The 20758-nt window shown below is 40.4% G+C and overlaps 1 protein-coding gene across 3 annotated transcripts in view; it reads left to right on the top strand.

Moving 5' to 3' along the window:
• Positions 1-20758, top strand: part of LOC137629533 (WD repeat, SAM and U-box domain-containing protein 1-like) — a 164130-nt gene that overhangs the window by 123925 nt on the left and 19447 nt on the right. For all 3 annotated transcript variants that reach the window (XM_068360943.1, XM_068360941.1, XM_068360942.1), the window contains 3 exons: positions 5601-5833; positions 10202-10429; positions 19803-19950. In XM_068360943.1, the coding sequence (XP_068217044.1) occupies positions 5601-5833; positions 10202-10429; positions 19803-19950 (609 nt within the window). The remainder of the gene's footprint in view (positions 1-5600; positions 5834-10201; positions 10430-19802; positions 19951-20758) is intronic.

The raw sequence follows: 20758 nt of genomic DNA, 5'->3' as shown, positions 1-20758 counted from the left end.
TCTGCCCCTGGCTGTTCAGACTCCCAACCACGTTCTCTTCTCGGACGTAGGCTGGGGCGCGACATTAGACGGTCGGGAATGCTCGGGAATATGGAACTCGAGTCAGAGGACAATGCATATCAACTGCAAGGAGCTACTGGCAGTACATCTGGCCTTGAAAAGCTTCAGGTCTCTCCTTCAAGGCAAAGTGGTGGAGGTGAACTCGGACAACACCACGGCTTTGGCGTACATCTCCAAGCAAGGAGGGACCCACTCACTGACGCTGTACGAGATCGCAAGGGACCTCCTCACCTGGTCAAAAGGTCTAAACATATCGCTAGTTACGAGGTTCATCCAAGGCAACTTGAATGTCATGGCAGATTGTCTCAGTCGGAAGGGACAAATTCTTCCAACAGAATGGACCCTCCACAAGGATGTATGCAAGAGTCTTTGGGCCACCTGGGGCCAGCCGACCATAGATCTCTTTGCAACCTCGATGACCAAGAGGCTCCCTATATATTGCTCACCAATCCCGGACCCAGCAGCAGTTCATATAGATGCCTTTCTCCTAGATTGGTCACATCTAGATCTATATGCATTCCCTCCGTTCAAGATTGTCAACAAGGTACTGCAGAAGTTCGCCTCTCACGAAGGGACAAGGTTGACGCTAGTTGCTCCCCTCTGGCCCGCGAGAGAATGGTTCACCGAGGTACTTCGATGGCTAGTAGACGTTCCCAGAACACTTCCCCTAAGGGTGGACCTTCTACGTCAGCCACACGTAAAGAAGGTACACCAAGGCCCCCACGCTCTTCGTCTGACTGCCTTCAGACTATCGAAAGACTCTCGAGAGCTAGAGGCTTTTCGAAGGAGGCAGCCAGAGCGATTGCTAGAGCAAGGAGAACATCCACCCTTAGAGTCTACCAATCGAAGTGGGAAGTCTTCCGAAACTGGTGCAAGTCAGTATCAGTATCCTCGACCAGTACCTCTGTAACTCAAATAGCTGACTTCCTCTTATATCTGAGGAAAGAACGATCTCTTTCAGCTCCCACTATCAAGGGTTACAGAAGCATGTTGGCATCAGTCTTCCGTCACAGAGGCTTAGATCTTTCCAACAATAAAGATCTACAGGACCTCCTTAAGTCTTTTGAGACCACGAAGGAGCGTCGTTTGGTTACACCTGGTTGGAATTTAGACGTGGTACTAAGATTCCTCATGTCAGACAGGTTCGAGCCGCTACAATCAGCCTCCCTGAAAGATCTCACCTTAAAGACTCTTTTCCTGGTTTGCTTAGCCACAGCTAAAAGAGTCAGTGAGATTCATGCCTTCAGCAAGAACATCGGTTTCTCATCTGAAACGGCTACATGTTCTCTACAACTTGGTTTTCTAGCCAAAAACGAGCTGCCTTCTCGACCTTGGCCAAAATCGTTCGATATTCCAAGCTTATCGAATATGGTTGGAAATGAACTAGAAAGAGTCTTATGCCCTGTCAGAGCTCTTAAGTTCTATTTAAAACGAACTAAACCTTTAAGAGGCCCGTCTGAAGCTTTATGGTGTTCAGTTAAGAAACCATCTTTGCCTATGTCAAAGAATGCCTTATCCTATTTTATCAGACTGTTAATACGAGAAGCTCATTCCCATCTGAATGAGGAAGACCAAGCTTTGCTGAGGGTAAGGACACACGAAGTTAGAGCTGTCGCAACTTCCGTGGCCTTTAAACAAAATAGATCTCTGCGAAGTATAATGGACGCAACCTATTGGAGAAGCAAGTCAGTGTTCGCGTCTTTTTATCTTAAGGATGTCCAGTCTCTTCACAAGGACTGCTACACTCTGGGACCATTCGTAGCAGCGAGTGCAGTAGTGGGTGAGGGCTCAACCACTACAATTCCCTAATTCCATAACCTTTTTAATCTTTCTCTTGAAATGTTTTTATTGTTGTTTTTTGGGTTGTCCGGAAGGCTAAGAAGCCTTTCGCATCCTGGTTGATTTGGCGGGTGGTCAAAGTCATTTCTTGAGAAGCGCCTAGATTAGGGGTTTTGATGAGGTCCTGTTGTATGGGTTGCAACCCTTGATACTTCAGATCCTAGGGGTCGATCAGCATCCTGAGAGGATCGCGAGGCTCCGTAAGGAAGACGTACTTAAAAAGGCAGAGTAATTGTTCAAGTCGACTTCCTTACCAGGTACCTATTTATTTTGTTTTTGTTATTTAGATAACTTCTAAAATGAAATAAAAATTCTTAGCTCATAATAATGTAAACATATAATGCTGGTCTCTACCCACCCCCCTGGGTGTGAATCAGCTATTATAATCACCGGCTAAGTTAAATATTGAAAAATGTTATTTTTATAATAAAATAAATTTTTGAATATACTTACCCGGTGATTATAAATTAAAGGACCCTCCCTTCCTCCCCAATAGAGACGCAGTGGAACGAGGAGAAAATTGAGTTCTTTGTTTACATTGAGTACTGGGTATCTGGATGACAGATGGCGCTGTTGGGCACACCCGCAACCTGTGTAGCGATCGCTGGCGAATTTTACCTTAGAGTTTTCTGTCAAGCAACAGAGTTGCAGCTATTATAATCACCGGGTAAGTACTGTATATTCAAAAATTTATTTTATAAAAATAACATGTTTTAGAAGTGATCAGCTAAAGAATTATTTATTTTTAGTGCACTTACCATGTACTGGGTATTCACTTTTAAAATGTTAAAATTTATTTTTTTTAAACTGCATTTGGTGAAGTATTACTGTTTACTGAAGATACGATGACCATGACTGAAGCTAGCTGCATTCGTTACAAGACAGAGCTAAGTTCGAAATTTGTGTAAGTTTTCATATTCTGCTCAGTTCTTTCTATGGCATCAAGGCAGGGCCCTTCTTTTAGCTCTAATTAATTTTATAAGTTATAGTGACCAGCAAGGTATGGATGCCATCTGAAAAGATCTGTGTTTTTCAGGTTAGAAATGGCCCCCCACTCTGTGAAGAGTGCAAGTTGGTGAAATCGTCTGCACTTGGGATCTCTTTTGCATTACCTTCCATCTCACTTTTTAAAAGTTTCATTGCGCTGATATTTATAAGAGAGCACTATTTCTGGTTTTAATGGGTCTGTCTGCTATGGTGTTTAACAACTTTAAAAAATAAAAAATCGTTTTATTGTTTCTAATTATGCAAAAACACATCGTACATGCTCTCCAGAAGTTTCAGCCAATTATTTTTACAAATAATGAAGATAAAGCAGTCTCTAAATGATGACGTCATCCTTACTGCGTCGTCTGCATGACTGAGTTTGACAGAATTATCTTTGTGTATTTATTTTTGCGTACAGTATATATAGTGATTTTTTCACTTATGTTTCGAAATCTTGTTCATCTGGCAGAGATGGAAGGCATTGGTAGTGGGTAGGCTAATGCAAACTACGATCTACGAGAAGATCAGCCAGAGTTTCCAAAGATGTATAGAAGTTACGTTACATGTGTGTTTGTTTACTTGCAGTTTGTATGTACATTGTGTTTTCACAACTTCCTCGTGAACTTTATAGCGAGGCCAATGTTACCTAAGGCCAAAGAAAAAACAAAAAGTAAGCAGAAAGCAAAAAGAAAAAAGAACCAAGAAGACAGGGAAACATGAAAAAAGTACACAGCTGGAACATTCTAACTAAAGCTCGGGCAACAATGAGAGTCCACTGGCAACATATGACACAGTTACACCATGTGTATCAGTAAACTTAGGATTTAAATACCTCATTTAGTACAAAGTAAGGTTATCATAATAATGTTTTCTTGGTTTTTTTAAGAAAAAAAGCAAAAATTTATAGCAAATCTTTGGGAGCTCATAACTTAAAACATACTTATTCACACATAGGTACATTTTTTTCACTTATTTATTGTACAATTTTAGAGAGAAATATATCATTGAAAAGAGGAATAAAAATTCCACAAGTTTGTCAAACGGAATTAGGATTTTCCTTTTTCTCTTTTTATCACAATACATGTTAAGGTCAAAGGTCAAGGTCAAGCAAAAGGTTGTGAAATAAGCTGCTTCAGTGGAGGTCTACGCTCTACTGAGTGCCTCTCTAGTCTCTCCTGTAGACATACAATTGTAGGGAAATATTCATGTATAAATAGCTTCAACTCTTCATATTTAGCCGTCAGACTTTGATGATTCCAGTGTAGTATATTAGAGAAAATAAGATCAGTTGAGGTTTTCCTACTTATAATTCTGAATTGATGATTAAAAATAGTTGCCGGTTGATAGATATAGGTATTGGATATTTTTTTATCTTGTTTCAAGATTACGAGGTGAGGGATGGAGATCTCCCTATTTTACGATGTAATTATGGCAGTATTTTAGCAAATGCAAGGGGCAATCTTATATCATCTCTTATGGAAAACAGGGATGTTACCATTTCTTGTGTTCTCAGGTAGCTATTCACAGCTTTGATACTCCTCTAGATCTGGAAAAGATATACCATTTAAAAGTGTCTTGCATTTATCTGGTGGTAAAGGGAAGTATTGTATGGGAGGTGGTATTGCACTTCTAGAGGTACTAGTAATGGCTTGCGAGGAAATTATGCTTTTTATCAGGAAGCATAATAACCCTGCAAGGCATTTCTACAGCAATGGAAAATAATTGACTTGTTGCGAGTTCCTTTTTCTAGAAGTATTCTAGAAATTTTATTCCAGCTGTTTCCAAGTTGTGGAATGATCTTCCTAATCGATTTGTTGAATCGGTAGTACTTCAAAAGTTCAAAGTTGTTGTAAATGTTTTTATGTTGAACAGCCTGACATAAGTCTTTTTATAGTTTATATATAACATTTTTATGTTGTTCATATTTAAATTTTTATTATTAATTTTTTCTCATATTGTTTATTTATTTCCTTTCCTCACTGGGCTATATTTCCCTATTGGAGCCCTGGGCCTTATAGCATCTTGCTTTTCCAACTAGGGTTGTAGCTTAACTAGTAATATTAATAATAATAATTTGTCCTCGTGAATGGCACGACATTCGAAACTCTTATAATCATTATGGTTTTACCTTCCAAAATATGTCCAAATCACAACTGTTTGTGTCCCTAACTACATCTCTCTCTCTCTCTCTCTCTCTCTCTCTCTCTCTCTCTCTCTCTCTCTCTGTGTTATTCTATTTTTATACACAGGCCCTTGATTACTTTTTTTAGGGGACTACAGATTCCTATCTGGGCCTTTCATTGAGAATTTTAGAACTGATAGTAGACAGCAAGCATTAGGGATTTTATTCATATATAATAATGAATAAAGATATATTTACTACCACTGTAAAACAAAACATAACTTCAAGGTAAAACCTATTTCTGAATGTGGGAAAAAAACCTTACTATTATTTTTTTTAAGTTTATTAGGATGTGTATTGAGTATGAATTATGTAGTCTTCTCTGTCAAATATGCTTGAAATGGTATACTGTTTATCTATATCAATACAATATATGAACAGAGATAAAGAGGTGATTGTGAATAAGATATCAAGAGTATTATTGACAAGTTATATCTATTAGGGATTTTAGTTTTATTCAGTAGTTTAAGGGTAATTATTGAATGATATAATTGTTTTTTCCTCATAATTCAACATGTAATTAATTTTTCAGATAGCATTTTGGGCAAACAGTATCTTATGGCAACAGGTGGACAGGATAATGAATTACGCTTGTGGGTGGTTGAAGTTGGCGGCCAGATTGTGGGTGGGAGCAGCTCACCCGTAATTGCTCCTCATCACACTTTACAAGGTCACGCGGCGGCAATTATGTGCGTCCGCTTCAGTACGAGTGGACATATCCTTGCTTCTGCCTCAGGGGACAAGACAGTCAGACTTTGGGATCCTGTGAGTATTTTAATTTGCTCGTACTTCATTCTGTTTCTGACATTAGATGAAGTTAGTACTGGCTGATTGAGAAGAATTTCTAAAGGGTCAGAAAACTAAGCACAGTATTTTGGTAAGGGTAGAAAAGACTCTTTAGCTATGGTAAGGAGCTCTTCTAGGAGAAGAACACTCCAAAATCAAACCATTGTTCTCTAGTCTTGGGTAGTGCTGTAGCCTCTGTACCATGGTCTCCCACTGTCTTAGGTTAGAGTTCTCTTGCTTGGGGGTACACTCAGGCATACTATGTCTCATTTCTCTTCCTCTTGATTTTGTTAAAGTTTTTATAGTTTACATAAGAAATATATCTTTTAATGTTGTTACTGTTCTTGAAATAATTTATTTTTCCTTGTTTCCTTTCCTCACTAGCTCAGTGAGGAAAGGAAACAATGGGCTTGTAGCATCCTGCTTTTCCAACTAAGGTTGTAACTTAGCAAGTAATAATAATAATAATAATAATAATAATAATAATAATAATAATAATCTGGTTTTAACAGGATGTTTAATCTGCCTTTCCCTGTTACTATATCAGTTGAGCCTTTAGTTTACTGCTGCAGCTACTTATCCCTTTTACATGATCAATAAGTAACACATAACTTTTAGTTTTTATAATTAGTAATTTTTAGTAAATATACACGTACAGTATACCCAAAAATGCTTTACGATACGAGACCACTTAGTAAGCTTGCCTATATGTAGTTATCAAATATATTTCTATATCTACACAATTATTATTTTTTTTAAAGAGCTATCTAACAATTGCATAAAAACTAATAGGTTTCAAGTAGCCAGCATTATTTTTCTTTGAATGCCCTATACACCTGTCTTTTGTATGAGTGAAAATGAAGAGTTATGTTAGTCCTATGTATGCATCTATGAATCCTCAGGTCCCCCACAGCTAACATCTTCATTGTTTTTATGGTCTCAAGTCTATCGCGTTTTCCATGACAAGATAACCAAAGATACGAGTCAGATGTGAGTACCAAAGATAAACCAAGTGATGCAATTAGCCCATGAATCCAATGTTGGAGGGCATCTAGGAACAAATAAATCGGTGGACTGGTTAACCATCGGTTTTCATTGGCAACATATTTTAAGGAATACATAAAGGAAAAATTTGATTTATTTTTGTGGAAATTTTTTGCCATTGTTGTTTATGAGATCCATACACTATGTATAAAAAAAACTTGTGTAACTTTAAGGGCCTCATTTATATAATAGGTCACCACTAAGGATGAGGGTCAGATGTAATAATCTTTCATGTTAAAGTGACAGAAAGACTGTAACAGACAGGAAGAGGGAAATACAAACATTATTTGCTCGCTTTAATATATCAAATAATAACTATAATGAAAATAACATGAATTAAATGGCTGTAACTCATCCCCACATCAATGAAATAGCTGTGATAAATATAAAGGTATATTAGTCAACTGTAGTTGTGGTAGAGGAAATCGATGACAGATGACTTGTCTGTGATAAGGACTTTTGCCCACTGAAGACATATGACAGGAACGACCACTTTCCAAACCAGTCCGGATATAAGTACAGCATATCAGTTGGGTGTAAAGGAAGTCTGTCTCTGTCTTCACATGCCACCAGAACTACTATAACATATATGATAGAACCCCCCATCTCCTCTTCATATGCTCTTTCGAGTTCACTTGAACCAGTAACGGGAGACCAAGTGGTGATGCGATAGTGGTGTGATTGGCATTGCAGTTGGGTAATTGTAACATGGTCGCCATAATCTTTTACATTACTCCCCTTCCAAGAATCTTCTGAAAGTAGAATAAATGGCAATGAGCTGGTATGAAGGAGATAAGTAAAACTTTAACAATGAAAGAAAGACCCCCAAACAAGGCTAAAATTAAACTTTTAAGCTTGTATCATGGCAATAAAACTAAATATTCAGCCCTTTAATTAAGATTTCCTTCAATTTTATTTTTGTCTGCCAGAAGAACAACTCTGGGGCGATAAGCTTTATCATTATTATTATTATTATTATTATTATTATTACTTGCTAAGCTACAACCCTAGTTGGAAAAGCAGGAGCTCCAACAGGGAAAATAGCCCAGTGAGGGGTCCAACAGGGAAAATAGCCCAGTGAGGAAAGGAAAAAGTGAAAAATAAAATATTCTAAGAAGAGAAACATCATTAAAATAAATATCCTATATAAACTTTAACAAAACAAGAGGAAGAGAAATTAGTTAGAATAGTATGTCCAAGTGTACCCTCAAGCAAGAGAACTCTAACTTATGACAGTGGAAGACCATAGTACAAAGGCTATGGCACTACCCAAGACTACTTACTTACTTAGGTTTATAATGTCTCCAAAATAAAGTTTATCACTGAGATAGTGATTCCTATTAAGAATATCAAAAGCAGTAGAAGACACTCATGTTCGATAATACAGTAATAGATCTCTATTTATGGTCATGCCATTTCCCGCTGATGTATTAAGCTGAAGTAAAATTTCATGAAATAATTTTTAACACAAAGTTAACCTGGTCTAGTCATATTAACACTTTGAAAATGAAGGTGAAAAAATCCCTCAATATTTTTAAAGTAGTGTCAGGTCATAGCTGGGGTGCTTATGAAAAATAATTTTCTATTTTATGACTTTTTGTGTTGCTCCAAACTTGATTTTTGTAGATAGATGTATAGTACTCAATGGCATGTGTAGCCAAACTTTAGGAATTAGACGTGCGGTAGTACATATGATGAAGTTTATATGGTGACACAGATCCCCCTTAGATTTTCAAGGGTTGTGGTAGCCGATGCGGTTACGTCCCTAACTGGTGAACACCAGACTGGGGTTCCAGTCCCACTCAAACTCGTTAAGTTTCTTTGGTCGCTGCAAACTTACCATCTTTGTGAGCTAAGGATGGGCAGTTTGGGGAGCCTATAGGTCTATCTGCTGAGTTACCAGCAGCCATTGCCTGGCCCCCTTGGTCCTACCTCGGGTGGAGAAGGGGGGCTTAGGTGCTGATCATATGTATATATGGATAGTCCCTTGGGAATTGTCCTGCTTGAGAAGGAAATGTCACTGTCCCTTGCCTCTGTCATTCATGAGTGGCTGTTAAAGCCTTTAAAGAAAGAAAGAAAAAAGAAAGTTGATGCTACAGTACTGTACATAAAGAAATTAAGTAGTTGAATTTCAATTCCAGCAAAAAATATTCTGAAGTAAAGTAATTCTCACCAACTTGAGAATGCCAGATTCTCTGTGTATTTAATGTTCAGTTCAATACAGCTGGTGACAAGAATCAGAAAAATTGAATTTTAATAGTAATTGTAATTTCTATACTCACCTATGTTCATATTGCTTTTATATCCTTTAGAATAGCTCGAATAGATATTAGTTTTGGTAAATTATTAGTAGGCTTTTCAGATATGGAAATTTTAAATTTATTGGTTTGGCTGATAATAAGTGTAAAAAAATGAATGCTGTTATTTTCTTTTCTAGAGTAGAACTAATGAATTCAAAACAACAAGGAAACTCCTAAGGTTAAGATTTTCCTTATGAATTCCCAATGATACCAACCAATTATGAAATTATTAAAATGAAGGGATCAAATCTTGTTTATAAAAAAACTACACATAAATGTGTTTGGTATAAGAGTGAACAAAAGATTACCCGTAGTTACGCCAAACACTTATATGACTATAAAAATCATCTTCCACTTTTTAAAACGCAAACAAATAATTCCATAATGATATTAGTTGGTGATGGTAATTTGTAAGATTCTGGAATATCAGATGATTTTTTTCAGGTCACTGCAACCTAGCATCATATGTATACAGAAGGTCCTACTCTTACAAACTTAATAAGTCCCCAAGAAGCTGTTTGCAATTTGAATTGTTTGCAAGTCAAATTTTTTTTACATTTTGGCCTAGGTTAAGCCAAATCTGAATCCCATGCTTATGATTTCCAACTACAATAGTCAATAAATAGTTAGGGTTCATATGAAATAAATATCTGGTTATTGCTTACTGTATCAAATGATATAATATTGTTTTATTACAATATTTTTTTATCTTTGTTATTTTCAGTTGGATTTGTTTTATTAACTCTGAATGTTTGTAATTTGGGGACCTTCTGTATTTATATATCAAGAGATTTGTGCTTATACAAACTTAAGAGTATGTATACTAAGAAACATAACTCCTTTTCTAATTTGAACAATAGCACCATACTGTTTGAAATGCAGGATGTCACAACTTTCTTTTATTAATCTAATTGAACATAAAATACTGTAGTGATATGAAAGGGAAATATGTCATGAATATACTTCCATTATAGTTTTCAACTTTTTAATGGTTGCTTTCCAGATCAAACTGATTCCTCTAGGAGTGCTAGAGGGTCACAAACGTTATGTAACCTCATGTGCCTTTAGTGATGATGGAGCTCTGCTTGTAGCTGGAAGCGGTGATCGTGTCATTCACATATGGAAGGTGGAAGGTGTCACCAGTGCTGTAAACAAAGCTTCTGGAGCATCCCAAGCAGGAAAGAGACTTTTAGCGAGGTTTCCATCTCAGAGATATCGTCAAAATATAAGGGTAAAGTATTGGATTTCTGGCTTGTAATTTATATTTTTTCTTACATGCTTATCATTTCAAATCAAGGAAACACAAGTAGAAGGGAAAACTAACCAACAACCTCAGGTAATCAAGATAAATACACTTTCCAAATGAAAAAAAAACAACGGAAATCAAGAGCTAAGAAAATCTAAGTGTCTAGAAAACTAAAGGGAGTCATCTCACCGTACAGTTGTCTTTGAATTACTTTTATCTTTATCTGGAGAAGTACTCCTATGACTGATGGCAGAAAATGGCCCTATTTGTTTGATAGGAGGCTGCAGAGGAACTTTGTAGATATCCAAACATATCCTGTTTCCCTCACAGAAAGGGTTATGCTGATAGGGGTTATTGGATAGTCTTCAAACTTGAAGAAAAGGCAAAGACAGGATTTGGAGCAACTGGCAGTCATCAGGGATAGAGATGGAAATATATTGCATAGGGATGAAAACATTAAGAAAATATGGAAAGAATATTTTGAACAACTACTGAATACTGAAAATGAGAGCGAGGAGCTGGTAGAAACACAAGAGGTGGAGGGGCCAGTAATGAAGTGAAGCAGATATTGAGTAAAATGAAAAATGATAAAGCACCAGGTCCATCAGTTACAAATTGAAATGGTCAAAATACTAGCTACAGAGGGAGAAGAATGGATGCTTGATTTTATTATAAGCAATATAGGAAGAGTAACTATTGCGCAAAGACTGGGAGGAGAGTATAATGGTATCTACATTTAAACAGAAAGGTGATATCTTGAAATGTGGTTACTACAAGGGAATTAAACTAACAGAGCATGTTTTACATATTTTGCAAGGGCATTAGATAATAGATTCAGAGAGATTGTAAAGATTAGGGGGAGAGGGAGTGTGGATGCCATCTTGTAATTAACGCTTGAAGATCAAAGTGAAATTAAATTGGGAGTCAGCATAAAAATTATTGACCTTAAATGTAGCTAATAAAATTCCTATCTTTTCAACAATACCTAAGACTATCATATATTTCTTAACAGAGAGCTCACCAAAAATTTCAGCACTTGGCACTTTAATTAATACATACTGTAATTAAAATGAAAAAAAAAAAGTATTATAAAAAGTTTCGAAAGCCTGCTTCTGGAAGACTGATAAAGATATTTGTTAATCTGGAAAGTACTAGAGATCTTTCATTTTCTACAGAGTGCAGACATACAAATTAAATATTTTAATATATTGGCTTAAGGTAACAAAAAAAAAAGTATCATCGTACACTATAATTATTAGGTTTGTAGTTAATTTTAACTAGTTTTGTGTTCTCAATCGTGTCTTAATATTACATTATATTTTATAAGTTTTACTTTAACTGTGATTAGATTATGGAATGATCTTTCTAATTTGGCGGTTGAATCGGTGGAATTTCAGAAGTACAATTTTTTTTGCAAATACTTTACTGTTAAACAGGTTGACATGTAACATTTCACATTTTATACACAACTGATCAATTTTAAAGTTGTTACTGATTTTAATATAGATTTTTTGAATTACTTGTCATATATATGTTCTTTCCTCACTGTGCTGCTTTCCCAGTTGCAGCCCTTGGGCTTGTAGCATCCTGCTTTTCCAACTTGGGTTGTAAACTGGCTATTAAGGAAAATAATAATAATGTTATGAAAGAAACTGTGTAGAGTGGAGATTAGTATGATAATTTCCTTTAATGGTCATTAAATCTTGGCTAAAAAAGGGATTTTGACGTAGGAAAAATCTATTTCTGGGCGAGGGACTTGTGCCGCCCAGTGAATAAGCTCCATTTAGCACTTATTCTTAGGTAATTTACTGCTAAATATACCAGAGAAAAAATGTAAAGGAGTGCTAGGTTAACTAGCTCGCTCACCTATTGGTGTCGGTATAAAATTGGGCGTATATTCCAGAGGTCCCGCACTATTTAGATTAATCCACGACAGAGAACCCCAATAGAGGAGAGCCGTTCAACCTCACTCGGTACTACTAACAATGCATCCGCTCAGAACCCAACTCCTTAGCACCCAAAGTTTGGGGACTCCAAGGGAGAGGAGCTGGGAGGGTTCACTGGGCGGCACAGGTCCCTCGCCCAGAAATAGATTTTTCCTACGTCAAAATCCCTTTTCTGGGCTCGAACCTGTGCCGCCCAGTGAATCTATACAAGAGAAAAATGTCACCAAACTTGCAAAATAAAGGAAAAAACATAAGCGTAAGGGAAATACAGGATGCTTTAATCAGAGATGAGTACCAAAAAACAATTATAAGGGTATCTTAAATATGAACATAAATCCAATAAGGTAGGTATAATAATGCCGTGAGTGATAATATATACAGATACTCAGGAGCATAAAATTTACAAATATAATAACAGTATTCAGGTGCGAGACCAACGAATACAATAGGGTATAAATGAGGCAGGTAAGAGGGAGATAAAGAGTCAAGGCATTAACCTGTGAGTTACTTGGGAGTAACTACGCTCCCTGCGGCTACTGTAGAAAATTTTAGGGCTTCCAAATGTTTAAGGTAGTGTTTCTTGAACACTGACGGTGATTTCCACCCTGTATACCTGGAAAGGTCTGTAAAATTCATGTGGTGAAAGAAGTTCACCGAGGTGGCAACCGCCCTGATATCATGTGCAAGAGGAAAAGAGTCAGGGTTAGCTTGTTTAATAAAATACAAAATTTGTTGCCTGATCCCTTTAATAGTAATGGTACCGCCTTGTTCTCTAACGAATAGAGGCCCCGAGGAGTTAGAGGAGGTCCGGGATAAATAAGACCTAAGAGTAGTGACAGGGCACAGCGACGGATCTTGCGTGAGGGGAACAATTTTCCAGGAGGTCCATCTGTTTTGAGGGTCTTCATTCTTAGCCAAAAAGAATTTGTTAGGAGAAAGAAGGACCTCTCCTGAAGGCAGAAAGTCAATATGACCCGGGTCTCTCGACAAGGCTGCCAATTCAGAAATTCTTGCCCCGGAAGCCAAGCTCACTAGGAAAAGAGTTTTCCTGAGAAGGGGCATGTAATCACAAGAACTGTTAATGGTATCAGAAGCCAATTTGAGTACGTCATTAAGGAACCAGGTCACCGGGGTAGGACGAGTAACCGGTTTCAGTCTGGCACAAGCTTTCGGAATTGAAGCTAACAAAGAGTCGGTTAAGTCTATGTTAAAACCCACTAGGAAGATCTTTTTCAGAGCCGATTTAATAGTGGTGATAGTATTGGCTGCCAGACCTGATTCTAATAAAGATCTAAAGAAAGTGACTGTAAGGTTCAAGTTCATACAGTTCACGTCTGAGTCTATTAAAAATTTTGCCAACTTTTTAACTGCAGAGTCATACTGGCGGATGGTGGAATCCCGTTTATCCGATTCTAGGAACAAGGTGTTTTGAGGATCAATATTGGCACCATGCATAGCCGCAAACTTCATAAAGTCCATAAAGTTAGGGCGCTCTGAATGTTTGAGAAAGCGTACACAACGCGTGTTTGTACTATCTGAGACAAAACCGGATTGGGTATCGGATGAGGGTATAGTCTCAACTCCCGCAGGAGAGGATACCAGTTGCTCTTTAGCCAGTTGGGTGCGACCAAGGCTACTTGTCCCTTGAAGGATCTCAGTTTGTCTAGAACTTTCAGTAAAAGATTCACCGGGGGAAAGAGATAAATCTTTTCCCAGTTGTCCCAATTCTGTGACATGGCGTCTGTGGCGTAAGCCTGAGGGTCTAGATTGGGAGCCACATATACTCTCAATTTGTGGTTGGATTCCGTGGCGAAGAGGTCCACTTGGAGACCGGGAACCTGAGAGAGAATCCACCGAAATGACTTTAGATCGAGTGACCATTCCGATTCTAGAGGGGAGGTCCGGGACAGGGCGTCTGCCACTACATTCCGGACTCCCGCCAGGTGGACAGCTGAAAGATGCCAACGGTTCGAGGCTGCTAGGGAGAATATGGCTACTAGAACATGGTTCAGAGGCCCTGACTTTGACCCGCCTCTGTTGAGGCAGCGGACCACCACTTCGCTGTCGAGGACCAGACGAAGGTGTTGTTTCTTGGGAAGAGCGAGACGTTTCAGGGTTAGAAGAACTGCCATGGCCTCTAGCACATTGATGTGAAAATGGCGGAACAAGGGAGTCCAAAGACCTTGAACTTTCTTGAGCTGAGAATAGCCGCCCCAACCTGATAAGGATGCGTCTGTGTGAATGATTAATTCCGGAGGCGGAAATCGAAGGGGAACTGACTTTGACAGACTGTTTGCTCTTGTCCAAGGAAGAAGTCTTTCCCGTAGAATGGGAGGAAGGCGGACTTTCCTGTCCCGGAGCTTCCGGTTCGCCCTCGAACGCCAGACACGATTGTTATCTTTCAATTTTGCCTTCAGAAGAAGATCCGTCACTGAGGCAAACTGAAGAGACCCCAGAATCTTCTCTTGGAGTCGTCTGGAACTTACTTTGTCTTTGAGAAAGCGTTTGGTGTTCCTTGCAATCTCTAACCTCTTGGGTCTGGGAAGACACAGAGTATGAGATATAAGATCCCATTGCAGGCCGAGCCATTGGAACTTCGATTTTGGAAGAAGACGGGACTTCTTGAAGTTGATCTGGAAGCCTAGAGACTGAAGATAATGGATGACTTTGTGAGTGGCTTTTAGGCAATTTTGGGAGGTGTCTGACCAAATGAGCCAGTCGTCCAGATAGGCTACTACTTGAATCCCTTGATTCCTGAGTTCCTGAACAGCGACTTCTGCTAGCTTTGTGAAGATCCTTGGGGCGATGTTGAGCCCGAAAGGCATCACCTTGAAGGAGTAACTTTTGTCCCCTAAGCGAAAGCCTAGGTACGGACGGAAGTGTCTCGCTATCGGGACGTGATAGTAGGCGTCTGTAAGATCGATAGAGGTGGTGACGGCCCCACGGGGAAGTAAGGTCCGCACCTGCAAGACGGTAAGCATTCGAAACTTGTCGCATTGAATGGACAAGTTGAGAAGGGATAGATCTAGAATCACTCTTCTCTTGTCTGAATCCTTCTTCGGGACACTGAACAGCCGACCTTGAAACTTCAGATGTTTCGTTTCTTGTATGGCGTTCTTTTGTAAAAGATCCTGGACAAATTCGACCAGGTCCGGAGTGGAATGTTGACGAAATTTGTTCGGAGGAGGAGGTCCTTGAATCCAACTCCACCCCAGTCCCTTGGAGATGATACTGAACGCCCAGGGACTGAACCTCCATTTGTTGCGGAAGGCATAGAGCCTCCCCCCTACCTGCTGCACCTCAGTATTGGTTTGAGGAGTTGCCTCCACGTCCGCCTCGGAAGTTCTTTCCTCTGCGAAAGGCTCTTCCCCTGCCTTTGTTCTGGTTAGAGCCACGGTGGTAGCCTCTACCTCTACCATAACTCTGGGAAGAGCTATGAGCCTCGTAAGACTGGTTAAAGGCAGGGGAAGTGGCGGAGGCACCAGAAAGCTGGCTCTTAGGTAGCAGAACGGTGACATAATCATCCGAAGGAGCCCGAGAGGTGGAAGGCTGTGCAGGGACAACAGAAGATGGAGGAAGAGGCAGCCGGAAGTTGGATGAAGCACTCTGTTGTTGCCTGAACTGGGTGGAGGTATATGGTCTAAGCTTCTTCCTACCCCGGGCTTGATAATTTGCGGGGTCATACTTGCGTTTAGGGGTCAAACCCCAACGGGCTTTAAGGCTCTGATTAACCCTAGTGGCCTCCGCCAAGACTTCCTCTACGAGATCCTCGGGGAAGAGATTTGAACCCCAACAGGAGGACCGGATGAGTTTATTAGGTTCATGCCTAATCGTCGCCTCAGCTAGGACATGCTTGCGACATCTGCGTTTAGCAGTAGCGAAGTCATATAAGTCATAATATAAAGACTGTAACATAGCCTTGTTGAGAGACTTAAAAATACTCTCCGTATCGTAAGTCAAGGCTATCGACTCCGTGGATGTGGCCAGGTTTAGAGTACGGCCCACACGTAGGCGGGAATCATATTCCTGTTTAATGAGGGATTCCGGGAGACGGGGAAGCTTCTCACTAAACAAGACTGAGGCACAGTCTGCTGCAAGCTTGCCGGAGGTAAAGGTGGTATGGACGTTGTCCCAACACTCAATACCTGAGGGAAGAAGGAGGGAGATTGGATCCACCTCTCGGATGGGAGGCAAGGGCTTCTCCTCCAGAGCATATTGAAAGGCAAGCTCTGCCACCTTATTGACGCATGGAGTCAAGGTGTTCTTGTCCATTAAGAACATCGTAAAGGAGCTTTTATAAGGCGTCAGCATGGTGTTAGTGCAGCCGATGTCATTCAAAAATCTGGCCCAAACAGATTGGGCTTGCTCCTTCGGGAAGATGACCGTCTCTTTGGGGACCTTGTCTAATCGAACTAAAGCTTCCTCGGTAAGTCTGGCATAACCATGAAATGGAAATGCCAGACCAGGAGGAAAGAATTCAAAGTCCTCTAGAGGACGAGTGCCAAGGCCCTCCAGAGTCAACATTCCATCTGAGAACGGGGAATGAAGAGCCATCCGCCAGGGGTTGTTCTTGGCAAACGGCGGGAGCTTAGAGGCATCCGGGATGAGAGAGCTTTGGACTCTCTCCGGAGCTCCTTGCTCTAAAGCCCCAATTCTCTGACCGAAGTTAGAGAACATCGAGTCCATCCTCGACTGCATCTCCGAAACCAACTTTGCCTGCATCTCCGACACGATGCGAAGCATGGCTGATTCGGAAAGGCCCGGGCTAGCAGCAGGAGGGGCGGAAGGAACTCCCGGGTCGTGAGACTTAGAGGAGGAACCAGAGGTCTTTGAAGACGGGTTCGTACAATGTTTAGAGCCATGAGAAGTCTTGTGAGGCTTGCGGGCTTTGGGTAAGGTCCTTGAAGTAGACTTATCCTTAGGGGGAACCGGGTATGAAGGTTGAGACGAATCACGGTCCCCAGAAAATCCAAGAAAAGAAGAGCGATCAGAAGAAGAAGAAAGAGCGGGGCTGAGGATAGGAATCTCAGCGCCGGACACACCTGCCTCACTTACCACCCTACCTGTATCCGGCTCGTCTAGCAACATTGGTTCGACGTCCAGGTTCATGGAGGCAACATTATCCTCCAGACCTCCGGGGGCGTCCGATGGATCTTGCTCTGGGTCGATGAGACCCGTTATAGTGGCATCAATGTGGGCAATGATGGGAGCTGCCACATGCCTAGCCACAGCAGCTGAAGACTTGGCGTTGGGGTAAACCATGGTGCAGTAGTCCTCAGATAGGACGTACGGCCGCTTAGACTTCACATTCCGGGCAAACCCACCAACCCACACCTTCAGTGTGGCCCGAGCCGCAGACTTTTGCTCCGGGGATGCCTGAAATGATAGTGGGAATTATAAAAGGGAGACTTCCAATGGTCCTTCAAGACCATATATATCTTACTAATAGTAAATAAAATAAGAAGGCAATATAGCCAACGGGACTCACCGAGTCAGATCCAAGGGTAGTGATGAGGTCGAAGCAAATCACACAGTTATCCGGGTGCCATACCACAACGTCTTCCAGTTGAACCCCACAAGGGGCGTGAGATCGGCAGACGGAGTGGCCACAAGGCTGGTGCAGAACAGCTGCACAGGCCGGCGTCAGACAATGCACCATCTATAAAAAGAATAGTATATGAGAAACTGTAATTCTCTTAAATAGGGGCGGGTCCGGAGGACCCGGGCCTAACATAGGTCTAACACAAGATTAGAGCTTAACTGTACTATTCTTTAAGTAGGGGCGGGTCCGGAGGACCCGGGCCTAACATAGGTCTAACACAAGAATAGAGCTTAACTGTACTATTCTTTAAGTAGGGGCGGGTCCGAAGGACCCGGGCCTAACATAGGTCTAACGCAAGGTTAGAGCTTAACTGTAATATTCTTACATAGGGGCGGGACCGGAGGTCCCGGGCCTAAACATAAGTCTAACTTGAAACTAAAGTATAGCCATCCATTCCGGTCAAGCCGGGAGCATAAAAAAGGATGCAATAACAAGGAATTAAGACACATGGTGTCTGATTTCCCGGGGCGGGGTAGACCCCGGGCCGGGAAATAAAGGTATATTCAATACCAATTCCTTTAGGGACTCCGGGGTAGTGATCTGTCATATATAATCATCATAGGAAATGTTATAAAATAATAGGGGGGCGGAACTGTAGCTAAGAACTGCCAATCGAACCCGGAGGGTTTCGTATAACATAAGCCAGAATGAAAAGTGAATATAAAATAGGGTGCACCGGGATCCAACTCTGTTGACCGGTGGCCAACCAGACTAGACAGAGACGAAATTGCCGGGCCACCCGGAGGACAAAGTCCATAAACACTTAACTACCCCCTCTAAAAGGAGGGAAGGCAACGGTCCCTTAGTGGAGGGGGGAGAAGCCTAGCCTCCCACCTAGCTAGAGGGGGAGCGTGGGGGAGGATCACGTGATACGAGGCAGCAGGGCTACCAACTGACGATCCCCAACAGACAGATCAAACGGAGTAATGGCACAAATATTCATTATAATAATAATAATAGCGTTAAATATATGAATAAACACATAGAAAATTTTTGGGCAAGGCATGCAACATAAATAATTAAATCACAAAAGACACACCTGATGGCTAAAAATAACATTGCCACCTTAGCACGAAGGTCGGCAGCCATAGCGATACGTAAATGATATCGGCCCAAAAATTGAACCACGAGGATTCTAAACGCTAAATAATGAATATTCACAATAACAAATAATATTTGATAATAAAAATAATACACATAGTAACACCGCAAGTGAAAATTAAAAGCTCTCAAAAACAGGAGTACCAACTGTAGTGAAATCAAGCAAGATCGGTATGAACGAAGAGAATAAACTCCTATAATATAAATATTAAACGATCTAGGTTGCTCAAAACACAGTAAAACCCAGCTTGGTACTTAACTTAGACGGTGTCTCCTGGGAAACCGACGAAGAAGCCATAATTCACTAGAAAATAACCAAAATTCGAGAGCACCACAAAAATGCGGGTTACTTTACTCGTCGTGCTAAAAGGAGTTGGGTTCTGAGCGGATGCATTGTTAGTAGTACCGAGTGAGGTTGAACGGCTCTCCTCTATTGGGGTTCTCTGTCGTGGATTAATCTAAATAGTGCGGGACCTCTGGAATATACGCCCAATTTTATACCGACACCAATAGGTGAGCGAGCTAGTTAACCTAGCACTCCTTTACATTTTTTCTCTGGTATATTTAGCAGTAAATTACCTAAGAATAAGTGCTAAATGGAGCTTATTCACTGGGCGGCACAGGTTCGAGCCCAGAATAGGGATTTAAAAGCATAAATAAGTTTCTTAGCTTTGAACTTTTACAATGGTTGATGGTCATTCTTTTCCAGGTTATTGATTGGAATAGTGATGATGTGTGCGGTTGGTTATCAGAACAGGGATTGGCAGAGTATTCACATAATTTCCGTTCTCAAGCTATTGATGGTCGGGAGCTTCTTACAATGACAGATGAAATATTAGAGAAGAAGCTTGGAGTTGGTAAGTAAGAAAAAGTTTAAGCTGTTTACTGGTGTGGCGACTGCTGTGCTTGGGAACCACAGTATGGGGTTGGTTGCTCGACTGACGTTCTGGTGAGCATTTATTCTGATGAAACTGGACTTGAAACCGTACACCTTTTAACCTTTGGATAATGAAACGGAAAAAAAATAATGAAGATGTTTGGAGTTATTTGGTATAATTCTATGCTACTTTAAAAACCCTGAAATTGTATTGGATGGTGTATTAAAAACAGCAACAAAGAACCTCTTTGGTAATAACAACAGAGGAACTATCATACTTAATCTTGTGTGTATTGTTGTACAGTAAATTTTAAAGATACACCCGAAGTAAAGTAATGAAGCAATTTAGCAGTTAAAGGCAAGGAGCACCAGGATTCCATGTTTGTCCGTTTTCCATAGCATCAGTGATAGGAAGACATATCACCCTGCAAAATTGTGCAAAGTGTTTATTGCATTTTAAGTAGTCTTCCCTGTTGAATTTGTTAACAGTGACAGAGAAAGATGACTTGTGTGAGGAGTACGATGTCTCGGTGTTCCTCTCAGGGAAAGTACGTTTCAAGTGCTTATGGAATTGGAGAGGGTACATCATGCAGTGGTAAAGCTTCTGTGTCAAACAGAACGACTGACATTCGAGAAAAAAGTAATTTTTAGGTTATCAGGAATTTCAGAGAGGAGTAGTCTAGTTGTTTATTGTGGGTTTAATGATGATATGACAGGCCAAATACTCACCAGTCAAATTCTGTTAGTGATGAGTCTTAAAAGCTCTCAACTTGATTTAACTTCCTTTG

This window comes from Palaemon carinicauda, chromosome 37, assembly GCF_036898095.1.
Source record: "Palaemon carinicauda isolate YSFRI2023 chromosome 37, ASM3689809v2, whole genome shotgun sequence".
NCBI classification, from domain to species: Eukaryota; Metazoa; Arthropoda; class Malacostraca; order Decapoda; family Palaemonidae; genus Palaemon; species Palaemon carinicauda.
The sequence above is the reverse complement of the archived record's forward strand: the minus strand, read 5'-3'. Positions and strand labels throughout refer to the sequence as shown.